Source organism: Ctenopharyngodon idella, chromosome 17, assembly GCF_019924925.1.
Source record: "Ctenopharyngodon idella isolate HZGC_01 chromosome 17, HZGC01, whole genome shotgun sequence".
In the NCBI taxonomy this organism is placed as follows: Eukaryota; Metazoa; Chordata; class Actinopteri; order Cypriniformes; family Xenocyprididae; genus Ctenopharyngodon; species Ctenopharyngodon idella.
Genome location: NC_067236.1, coordinates 5,756,907 through 5,769,485, shown reverse-complemented (window position 1 = coordinate 5,769,485; position 12,579 = coordinate 5,756,907). Strand labels below are relative to the sequence as shown.

At 36.7% G+C, this 12,579-nt stretch overlaps 1 protein-coding gene across 2 annotated transcripts in view; it reads right to left on the bottom strand.

Annotated features, from left to right (window-relative positions):
• pdzd8 (PDZ domain containing 8) overlaps positions 1 to 12,579 on the bottom strand; it is a 46,356-nt gene that overhangs the window by 21,659 nt on the left and 12,118 nt on the right. For both annotated transcript variants that reach the window (XM_051867805.1, XM_051867803.1), the window contains exons 2-3: positions 4,036 to 4,161; positions 258 to 360 (exon numbers count right to left, since the gene is read on the bottom strand). In XM_051867805.1, coding sequence (XP_051723765.1) covers positions 258 to 360; positions 4,036 to 4,161 — 229 coding nt within the window. The remainder of the gene's footprint in view (positions 1 to 257; positions 361 to 4,035; positions 4,162 to 12,579) is intronic.

Here is a 12,579-nt window from a genome sequence, read left to right as displayed (position 1 = left end):
TCCCGTTTCTTACATTTGCCAACACTAAAATTAATAGCAAATAATTATAGTTTAATTATTGCTGGATATTCACTGGTTCATCTATCTGTGCTTGACCAATGACCTGTGCTATAGACAACAGTGGGCCTGCATGTCTGCTTGTGCTTGTGTATTTATTAATGCATATCAAACATGCGTGTTTATGCATATATGCAGCAAACGTACTGCAGCGCCCTCAGGCAGAGAGAAGCACATGCAGCTGGACGTGTTAAATGTACCTCTTTGATGGAGCTGCGAGTTTTTTCCCGCCACTCGTCAGAGCTGAGCTCTAAGGTGCAGTGAACATATGTTTCCCTTTCATATGAGCCCAGGATAAACAACCTAGAGAGAGAACAGAGAGAAAAGTCACTTTCAATTATTTTACAATACCACTATGATTCAGAACATTAATATATATAATAACTGAATTGGTGTTAGGACAGAGAAAATAAAAAAGGAAATTGTGTTTTAATAATGTGATCAAAAGAATTTAGCTTTGAAACACTATCGACAGTCATTCGGTTCAAATGACAATTTATAAAGCTACTACTGCCATCTGCTGGCTAACATAGTTAACAAATTTTGCATTACAAGCCCTGAGAAGAAGCGTTATGGGTATAAAATTACATTATTATATATACTCACTACCATTCAAAAGTTTGAAGCCTGTAAGATATCTTTTTTTAAATTAATAATTTAATTAATAGCAATCAGCCAGGCATCATGCAGATGCGGCCAGGTAAATATGTTACAAAAGATTTCAAGTAAATCCTTTTTAACTTTATATTTAAAGAATCCTAAAAATACATCACAGTTTTACAGATTTAACGTTTATAAAAAAATAATAATAAATGTTTCTTGAGCAGCAAATCAGCATATTAGAATGATTTCTGAAGGATGATGTGACACTGAAGACTGGAGTAATGATGCTGAAAATTCAGCTTTGACATCACAGGAATAAATTTCAAAACATACATTTCAAAACATGTTAAAATAGAAAACAGTTATTTTAAATTGTAAAAATATTTACTGTTTTTACTGTATTGTTGATCAAATAAATGTAGCCTCAATGAGAATAAAGAGACTACTTTCAAAAATATTGCAAAACATTTTTTTTTTTAATGGCAGTGTAAATTTATTACAAAACATAAAAATATAATACTTAAGAACAGATGTAAATTTATTAGAGCCTTGTGTACAGAAAATGTTCTATTGGCCTTGAGTGTTTTAATTAAATGCGTGACAATCAATCAATTCAAATAAATAATTCTAAAATTTATTTTTTAATCACATTTGTAACTCTAAAGCAGAGGTGCCAATCCTGCTCTTGAATGGCCTTCTTCCTGCAGATTTTAGCTCCAAACTCAACTAAATCCTCAACCAGCAAGATTTCTAGACTTCCAGGCAGGTGTGTTGGGAGTGGGGCAAGCTGCAGCTAAACTCTGCAGGATGTTGGCCATCCAGGACCAAGAGTAGGATTTGCCACTTCCGCTTGAAATGCTGACCAAATTAAAGTCCACCGCTGCCCTCTGGTGGTGGAAAGGCCCCAGCACAGCTGAGACATAAACTGAGCAGCGTAAACACACACTGGATGGCTAATTAACAGCAAGTTTACCAAACTCTTAACTCTTAAACTTAATGCAACATGCAAAGATCCATTTTGCAGTCTATAAACTGTGTCCATTCATCAGGGCTGAGCTGGGTTTGTAATTGTCAGAGGCTCTGCATTATTAATGGAAGCCTATTACAAACACTATTGTAGTCTGTTACTAATCTGACAAAAAACACAAAGACACACAATGGTAAGAAGAATGCAGCTTTTGTTGCATTGTGTGAGTGTGTGTGTTCTCAAACAGCAGCTTGCAACTGGGCCATTTCAAATTTCATTGGCTTAGAATATCATGGCTGTCTATTAGTTTTGTGTCCCAAAAGAGTAAGAAAACAGAAACAGCAGTATATACTACCCTGGCCTGAACAGACACCTATATTTTCAGATTCTTTATATAAATGTCATTGTACTATATGAAGTTTTATATGTACCACCAATTTGAACAACTGTGTGTGAGTAAAAAAGAACTAAAGAAAACAAAGGCAAGTATATAAGCACACACCTACAGAATAGAGGCTAACACCATGTCCACACCAGACACAAGCAACATGACAAAAATCAATAATCAAGAAGCGGTGGTTTACAGTGAATTTATAACAGCTAAGGAGTGCCTAACAATGCCCCTTAGCTGTTGTAAATTCACTGTAAACCACGGCTTCACAGGGCCTACTGATTTTATAAATTGGTTACCACACAATACAAATATTAAAGCCAAAAGATAATTATCAACGCAACTTTCATGAAGTAAAATCATTAAAAAGCTTCCTTCCGCTGGAAATAATAGTCCCTGACCTGAACAGCAACAGAAGTTACATTACGCTATTAGATGGCGGCAAAGATTGTTTTTATGAGCGAATCACGCAGTCGCAAAGACTTTTATATTGAAACTTGTTGTGAACACGGAACAAGACGCAAATGCTTTGACTAGCGCTGTCATTGTCAGCAGGGCACGGAAAAACCCATTAAATGTTAAAAGGACAAGATTGTATTCAAACTGATTTTTATGAAGATAGGACTGACCTGAAGGAAAATGCTACATTTGAATGTAGGTAATACACTCGGTCACTTAATATCTCTCTCACAGTACTCTTCTACATAATGCAGTAAGCTTCAGTGAACAAAATCAATAGAGAACAATCATATGTTTACGTTGCTTTGAGTGGTTGCTAAGACAGACGCAGCAACATACACATTCAGTGGCACAGCGATACTTATGCAATGCGGTCAGCTGTATGTTTTCCGGAATTTTACAACGGCTTCGAACACGGCTCAGCCAATCAGAATCAAGGGCCAAAACTATCCGTTTTATAAGCAAATAGAACCCATTATAATCAGTGATGCAGTTGCTGTTTACACTGGATACACTAGAACACAAATTCCCGACAGTAGATTGATGCCCCGTTTTATTTCTGACATACTTCAAGCCTCACGCTACTTCTGATACGAAGGACAAACAGATTTGCAAAAGTCACTGTTACGCCGTGACGCAACAGAAAAGGGATTAATTCAAACTATAGTCTCACATATCCAGATCTATGTAGTCTATAGTCTCAAAAATACTTTATAATCAAACTATCATCATCTTTATGATCAAACTATCATAAGTGTAATTTTAATAACCTCATCTGTTGACACCATGCTGGTGAATTGCAGAGTTTATGCAAACATATCCACATCGCTATGATCATACGCTTTCTCAACTGCTGTTTCTCATCACTGTCATTTTAGTTGTTTTTATTTTGTTACTGAGAGGAAAGCGCACAGCACATATTTATATATTCAACTAAATGTAGTTTGGATGTTTGTTAACAGTATATCGAGTACATCAGAGCCTTGAGTCCCGTTCAGTCTCTTGTATGTTACGTGTGCACGAATGCGAGCAATAAGTTGCTGGCTGCAGTTCACTTGATGGCCACCGGTGTCACTAATAACGAGGGTTTCTGAATTCTACATATAGCTCCTTTTAATATTCAACTAATCGTTTCCTTCATTTTTTAAAATTTTTTAGATTACAATTGCCTTCATCTAATCCTCATTTAAAAGTAATTTAAGTGAGCACCCCAATTTTTAAATATACTAATAATTTAACAACAGTTAAATGCAGAGTTTAGTAAAATCTCAAAATTAATATGTACATTTCATACTGTAAATTAAAATGTTGTGATGCCCAAATTCACATGTAGCATTTAAAATGACTTATTTTATTTTTAATATTATTTAGACAAAACATTATAGAATTTTAATATCGACCATAACATGGAAAAAAAAAAAATCAGCTTGCACTGGCCAGAATTTTAATAACAGTGCTTCTCTATTTTTAGCTAGTAAAGTGTGCTTCCTAACCCCTCATGTTTTGTTTGCCAAAAAAAAAGGTAAATGTTGATTGTGTCAAACATTGTCTGCCCTACCTGCTACATTCAACAAGTGTGACACGTAGACGCCCCTCCACCAATAGTGTGTCTCGGATGGAGATATCCAGGTCACATGATGACGCCAGTGGTGGCTGCACTTGGAAAGGAAAAAAGGGCTTGTACCTGTCAATCAAAAACAGACAAAATCATTAGACAACCAACAATAAGCCTTTGCATATATAATACTGCCCTTCCTTGTTTCACACATATTAATTTCATTGTTGCACAACATAAAGTCATGACTTGAATAGTGAGGTCAACAGGAAATGTTTGCCAAGACATTGGTCATTTTGGGTCTTTGTAACCCATTCACCTTGCCCTTACAGGAAAAACAAGCATTTCAGCTCTGTTTGTTTTGTCCTTCCATGCAGAACACTTCAGGGGCTCAGAACAGAACTGTGTGTAAAGAGCAGAAGAGCAGGTTCAGTTAAATAAAGCTGCAAGGCCCTAATTTAGGCCCTTCAAATTATGCAAATCATCCAACAGGTAGGCATTCAAGCAAAACTAAAGTGAAAACTATGATGTTAAATGTCAGACTCCAAAGTAAAATTAAACCTTATGCCTTTGCTCGAGGTCTGCCTCACAGCTACTACTCATTACCTGGGAATTTATGAATTAAGTACACCAGCATCCAATGTTTTTTTTTTTTTTTTAAAGCATTAAAGGCACAACCCCCATGTTTTTTTGTTTTTTTTTGTGTTGTGTTATTCAAACGAACATTATCAGATGATAATCTGATTATTATCATATAAAATTAACAAAAACAGAGGATGACATTTTCTGAAGGTTAACCACCTCAGAAAAAAAGTACTGTATTCATGGAATCCTCATTCTACCATTAACAAAATATACTAAATAAATGACTTTGCGATTCAAATTATCCTGTGAACACTCAGACTCTGTTGCTCCTAAATCACATCAGGGAAGTTACTTTAATCCCACACCCCAAAAAAAGGTTGTGAAATGTAAAAAAAAGAATCAGAAAATCAACAGGGAAAAAAAAACATCTGGAGCTTCCTACTCTTAAATTATTTGCTCACTCAAGCAGGGATTAAGATATTTTTTTTATATAGTTTCCCACATATTAATTTAGACCAACAAGTACTGAACTGAATTTCAGTAATAGAGTCTTCTTTCTTAACCCCCTGGAGCCAGCGGTCGCGCTGGCAATACCACCTTGCTTTTTTTCTTATCAGTATGAAAGAGAATCAAAATACTCCGTCAATTTTGCACATACAATTAAGAGTTATACACCATTTTAATCTGTGAAATATCTTCTTTTATTTGTGTACACTCAGAGTAAAAACAAAATGTTGTGCTTTTTGCAAAATAAAGAAAACTAACATGATGCGTGATCAGTCGTCTCCCTCTGAACGAAGTTCAATCTAATAGTTCTCAGAAAATGAACTGTAACTTAGTGAATACTAATCACAAAAAAATGAAACATGTCTAAAAAAACGCTGAAACATAACTTCTCTTAATCTGGGTTTTGGCATGATCAATCATTCTTTATTTGTGCATAAAATGTTGCAAAAGTGTTTAAAACTTCCAGCACTGAGTAAGCAATTGTTTCACAATGAAAATTCAATGACAAAAGGTCCATCATGTGTTCGATCATAACTGGTAGTGAAACCGAATTGAATATAGGGAACTTTAAAAACAGGGTGATCCCTTAATGCAGTTTATCAGCATTCCTCTGAGGAGAGCGGCTCTGTGCTATTTCAAGACTCTTTACTGCTAATAATAACCTGAGAGAAATTAGCATTCCTAAAACAGGAAGTGCCTGTCTCTCTCTCCATAGACAATACACTCTCCTTTGCCCTTGTGAGGTACAAAATATTACAAATCCCTTCAGTCTGACAAATTGCTTTGTGGGCCTTTTTCTGAAAGTCCAGACAGACTGTTTTCTGCCTTATCATCACACAAATTGCAAACTAAGGAAAGGCCATTTTTTTAAACAAAGAATCCTTATCAAAATCATTAGGTGTTATGCATGACCCATAAAATCTTCATATCATTAATAGATAATAAAGGATGTAATGACATTTTATTAAAGTTACCATGAAATCAAAATGGATAATTCTTGTTTTTGTTTTTTTTAATGGAATATTGCTGTGTTTATTATGAATGATTCATCCATGCACATTATTATTAATTTTTTTTTTAATTCATGTGCCCTCAAAGCCTTTAATCAAAATAACTACCCTCTCCCACATCTCTTCTCTTCTCTGATGATGTTTCAACTGGCATAAGGGCAGGACAAACGGTCACTCACATGAGATCACAGCAATAGCAAACCACAACAATCCAAATGATCCAATCAATTCAAGATCAAGTCCCGCCCTACATTTTGTTCTTGATTGAGAAGCCATTTCACTTAGTTGGATATACGTTACAAAATCTAAGAAAAGATTATCACTTCCATTTCATGTCGACTTCAACATTTATATTTCAAACAAACACAAATCGCTGATATCTACACATTTGAAGTTGTTATGAAGAAGTTAAGTACCTGAAAAAAGGTAAAAGTGAAATGAACCGCTCCTCTAAACCACACAAATGGTCAAAAGGCAATTTCATTAACTTCTCTAATGTAAACGCTGATGAGGCTTTCACAACCAAAATCCTGAGATTAAGGCACAACTTAGTGGAGTCACATGAATACAATGCTTTGTGTAAAAAAGTCACAATCAAAACCACCACCCGCCCTGCAAACAAAGCCTGTATACATGCATGCCTCAGCATTTAATAGATCTGATCAACAGTACCAGTGATATCTTTCATGCTAAAAAAAGCAACATGGACAAAGGCAGCGTTTTTGTGTTTGCGTTGCTCAATATCTTTAAATTTTGTCTTTTCATGCCATACTTCTCATCTGTCTTAAACACTCCTAGACATCTGCACAACAGGGAATACAGAAACGTTAAATAGAGTCCTGAGTGTTGCTTGACCCATTCCAGTTTGAGAAAGAATGTAAGTGAGGAAATGACAAAATTGAATAAACGCCTGCAAGACAATAAGAGAATGCTCTGGAAGGGGATATAAAGACTGCATTTTGAGAATGTTTCCAAAGTCTTCATCTAAATCGAGGCCTGAGATGTATTAGCACCCAATGGATTTCAGTGTTGAACCACCTAAAACTACACAGCAATTCTGCAACAACTCTAACTCTGTTGCCCTAAAGATTTACATCCGTAAACTTTGACCTAAAATTAGAAATGTTACCTCGGCTAAAATAAAGTTTAAATTAAAGTACTAAAACTATTAAAAGTAAAATCAAAATATATTAATGCTAAATAGAAATACAAAATCAGATAAAAATACTAAAATTAAAACTGAAAACACAAAAATTAAAGCTTATTCAAAATATTTATAAATACTTCAATAATATATGAATAATAGTAAAATAAAACTGCTGTAAACAGGGTCCAAAATGTTGTGTAACTCAAACGGACAGTTCAGTGATTCTACTTTCTTGTTCAAATAACTCATAATGCAAAATTCTAAGAACAACATCCTTGTATGGTAACACTCTCATAGCGCCCCTTGCTCCCGCTCCATTTCCCAGCTGCTTAATGGCAGGACATGACTTCAGTTTGTTTCAGAGCACACACAGGGCACAAAGCGCAGCCCTATCACTTACCACCAACACCATTATAGGAACATAGCCAGCCTGCAGCATTAAAAATACAACACTCCCTCACCTCACACATACACACACACACACACACACACACACACACACAGAAACAAGCATGCAATACCTCAAGTCTAGACCTTGCAGTCTAAGCCAAATGTTAGCAATTATATTCACACACATTCACTGGTGTACATTAACAACAGTAATTAACTGGTAAACAATATACAATTACTGCATGAGATCAATTAGGTAAAGAATGAAAGGTTTACTTCACTTACCCTAACATACTGCTAGACTAGCTGTCTTTCTATTTATTATGTCAATCTACTGTTCTAGTCAATGAGTAAAGTAGTCTCTGTATGGTTCCTGGTGTTGTTAGCTGAAGGAAATGAAGAATAGGGAAATGACTCACAAACAAACTACTATTTAATATATCAATTAATTCAACCCAAAATGAAAATTCTGCCATCATATATTCTGAAATCTCATTCACACTTTTGCATATTCAGATTTGGTCCATCACAATCAGTTATGAGACATTTAACAACCAATGTAGTTTTAGTTCTTCAAACTTGTATGGAAGAGAGCAGCTTGAACATTCTTTAAAATATACTCAGACAAAAAAATAAATGGATTTGGTTTTGATTTCCTGCCCGACATAATGCCCAGCCGTGTTACGATCTGTCCGTCAAGGACTGCATGACTTCACCAATTCCTGTGGAGTTTTTTTTTTTTTACCCCGTGACAAACGGACAAATTAAAATTTGGTCGGCTAAGCCTCTTCTCATTGACTAATGTTAAGTTGACTAATAGGGGGCAGCCCTAGTAAAATCCAAATAAGTTTTACAGATCTTATAGGAAAGGGTTTAAAGGGTACCTATTATGCAAAATCCACTTTTACATGGTGTTTAGACATAAATATGTTGGCAGTTTGTGAACACAACCACCCTACAATGATAAAAATCCACCCACCCCTCTTTTTAATCCTTATTAAACCAACGCAGTCTCATTAGACATGCCGTTTTGATTCTCTGAGCAGTGTGACGTCACACTACTAAGGCCCCGCCCATGGCCGCTGACTGACAGTCCTACTACATTACCATAGTTTCCACCCACAACGAGTTCTACGCTGTCCACCATTTTCTCAGCGCCTGAGCAGCTTTACCAACGTCTAGTAAGCAGTCTCAGTAAGCAGTCTTCTGTTGTTAGATGTAAGAGTGAACATAGGAGTCTTCATTTTCTACCAACATCTGAGCCACTAGGGACACAATGGATTAGTTTTATTTTTGAAGGCAATGCACCCCAAAATATACCTAAATTTGTGTATGTCTGCACAAATCATTTCACTCCAGATGGGAGTCAATGCAAAGGGACAATACAAAACACAGGTTTTGCTAAAAAGTTGTTACTCAAGGTCAAGGATGGATCAGTACCAACTGTTCGTGATCCAGCTTATGTCTCCAGAGCAATACTGGTTACGGCAGTAATGAAAGGGAGAGCACGCACTTTATTACAGTTCATCGGAGTGGTTTTACAGATATAAAGTTTACCAGTTTATTAAGCACCCCCATCAAAATAAATAAATAAATAAATAAATAAGGTCTGTATATATTTGTTTACTGTTAGTTGTAATGAGTGTTTTTGTGTAATTCGCTGTGTATGTTGATGATAATGCAAGGGAGAGAGAGTTTAATGCACACTTCTTATACTGTGTTTTATTCAGCTTTTACTGTGATTTTCTGGAGTGAAAACAGACGCTTCATCTTTTGTGTGATGTACAATAAACTTCATGTACAATAAACTCATCAGTAATGTTTTGGCAATCATTCGGACGGGGTCTGCTACAACAGGCTTGTACTAATATAGTGAATAAAAGCAAGATGACAACAGCAATTTATAAACTCTACCTGTTTTAACTCCATGAAGCATATACTCTCTGGCTCTGTAGGCATCATTGTCTGACTCCGGTTCGAATTGAACACAGTTACTGACAGTTTCTGACATTTCTAAAGATTGTCCTGTTTGGTGCATGAGCTCTTGAATCTCCGCCCTCTTCTTGAAAGTGGGCAGCTCATTTGCATTTAAAGGGACCCACACAAAAACGGCATGTTTTAACCATAGACTGTAATAAAAATTATATGGACATAGTGTCCGTGACGTCACCCGTAGGTTTCTGAAAAGCATTTTTGAAACCAAAGTTGCCATCTTAGCAGTGCGTCACCGCGCGTAACTCCCGGATTACCGGAAATTGGCAAAGAGGCGGGACGTGGGTGGAGCTGAGGTGACGTGACGGCAGCAGACAAACGGTAATGATGACAGCAGCGGCAATCCACCTGTCACTCAAGTGGCCGCCCCCTTAGTTATGCAGAACTTTAAGGCTTAATATAACTTAAATAGATGAGTTATAAAAAAAAAAAAAAAAAAATTCATCACTCTCACAATCATGAAGGGCAAAATTATCTATATAGACCAAAACCTGCTCTCTTTTGGAGCCTGTCCCTAGCGGCCAGTCGATGAATTGCAGTTTAAGTCACTTCCGTATTGGCTTCAAGAGAAACGGGGGGAGGTTGCCGCTTGGTTTTAACATGCTATAAAAATTATCTGTGGGGTATTTTGAGCTAAAACTTCACATACACACACTGGGGACATCAAAGACTTATTTGACATCTTGTCTTGTAAGAGGGGCATAAAGGTGCCCTTTAAACAATGTTTTTCATGCTTTTTCAGTGAACCATAAACAATTATTGCACATGCACCTGTGGAACAGTCCATAAGACACTAACAGTTTACAAGTGGTAGACAATTAAAGTCAGAGTTCCAATAACTTATGACATTAAAGAGACCTTTCTACTTACTCTGAAAAACACCAGAAGAAAGATGCTCATGCAAGCAGGGTCTCTGATCACCTGCGTGAACATGTAGTCCTGCTACAGAAGGCATGAGGACTGCAGATGTGGCCAATAAACTGCAATGTCCGTAATGTAAGACACCTAAGACATTGCTACAGGGAGACAGGAAGGACAGCTGATCGTCCTCACAGTGCCAAACCATGTGTAACCACACGTCCCCTCAGACATGTTCGAGAATATTCAAGTGCCTTGGTGGAAGAGTGGAGTAACATCTCACAGCAAGAAGTTTAGTGACTAAAAAACCCCTTTGTTTAAATGTCTGTGAAATTTATTCAGTTCAAGTCAGAATAAAAACACATAAAATGAAATTTGCTGGAAAGAATAAGTTGAAAGTGAGAGGATGTTTCTTCTTTTGTTGAGTATATCCTTTTAGGTTCCTCAAGAAAGAAAACATACAGACAACACGAGGTTGACTAAATGGAGTAATTTTCTCACTATCTTGCTATAGGAACAGCAGTGGGGAGACTGTTATCAATGTCTCATCTTTACAATAGCATCCTGTGTACTTTTCACTACAGCTTACAGAAGATATACTAAATGACTAAACTAAAATGAAGAACACTTAACCTGTATGGCAAAATGCTTTGCTGTTTAAAGTACTTTCAAGGGCTTACTTGAAGTAATCACCTCTGAGGGAAAAAAGCCAGCAAACAACTATTGACTGTGAAGGCCTTGTCCTGCTTATCACCATCAATCTTCCTCAGCACTCCTGAGGTGTTATGTGTAAGCGGTTTAAAAAAAAAAAAATTAAGGCGATCAACAGATTTCTGATTTCTGAAAGCACAGGAAATTTCAGAAACCACAGGAAATTCATTGGTTGGCAATGAGACACGCACAACAAACTACCACGAACTACAAACACGCACATATGGAAACAGGCACACGCAAATACTCACACACACACCTCAAACTTCAGTTAGTTAATATAAGCATATATCTGTCTTCAATCATTTAACATAATTCACATAATGCATAATTATAATGCATAAACAAATAATTAATTTTCCATTCATTTTTGGATAGACCATTAAAGGAAGTGTCAGCAAATCAGGTTTTATAGCCCACATACATTTTAATCAGCATCTAACAGTTATCAATGGAATTAAACCCATGTATAAGAGTTATATACGGTGAGAGATGTGTGTAGTAAAAGTTTATGTAAGCCACACAAACACACCTGCTGTGTTTTTCACTGAGAATGTGCTGCTGACCGGATTAAAACCCACTCATATCACCAGCACCTCTCTAAAATACCTCATATTCACCACGGCCAGGTCACAGAGGACAGACCAAATCAGCTTTGCTTTTACATGCAGCAGGAAGAAATGTATGACTGCCAATCCGGTGAGAGAAAGCGCCAGGAGCTTATCATGTGTTCTGCGAACTGGCTGCAAAAAAATTGTGCCTGTTTCACACTGCACATGTAAACATGTAAGCACTGCAGTGGAAGAGTACGACGAGTATTTCATTTGATATAATGGTTATCAGGAGTGGGCAATTGAGAACCATTACAAACTTTGTAAAAAAAAATCTCATTTACATTAGGAATGCACAATATCATATTAACTTTGACCAAAGGTAATGGTATTACCCTTCAGGGCTCGACAATAAGGACTGCCCGATGGCCCGGGGCCAGTGTGAACGACGCGCGGGACAGTTGACGAAACCCGATCGGGCCAGTGCTGTAGGGTGTGAGATATATATCGTCTATGATATCGTAATTGTTGAGTTAACGATCTGAAATGATCGAGTATGTCCCTCACTTTACAAAAACCAAACAAAAACACACCCACTGAGTGCGCGCATACACTACGTGACGTAGTCTAGTAGGTTAGACTAGTGCGCGTGCATATTTCGAGTGTACGCTTTCACTGCATGATTTAGTCTATTAAAATGCATTTAGAAAGCCCCCAGAATGAAAGATAAGGGGCAAAAATGCCCCTGTATGTCTTCTATATGTATATAATTTAATATAGTTAACCAATATTACAC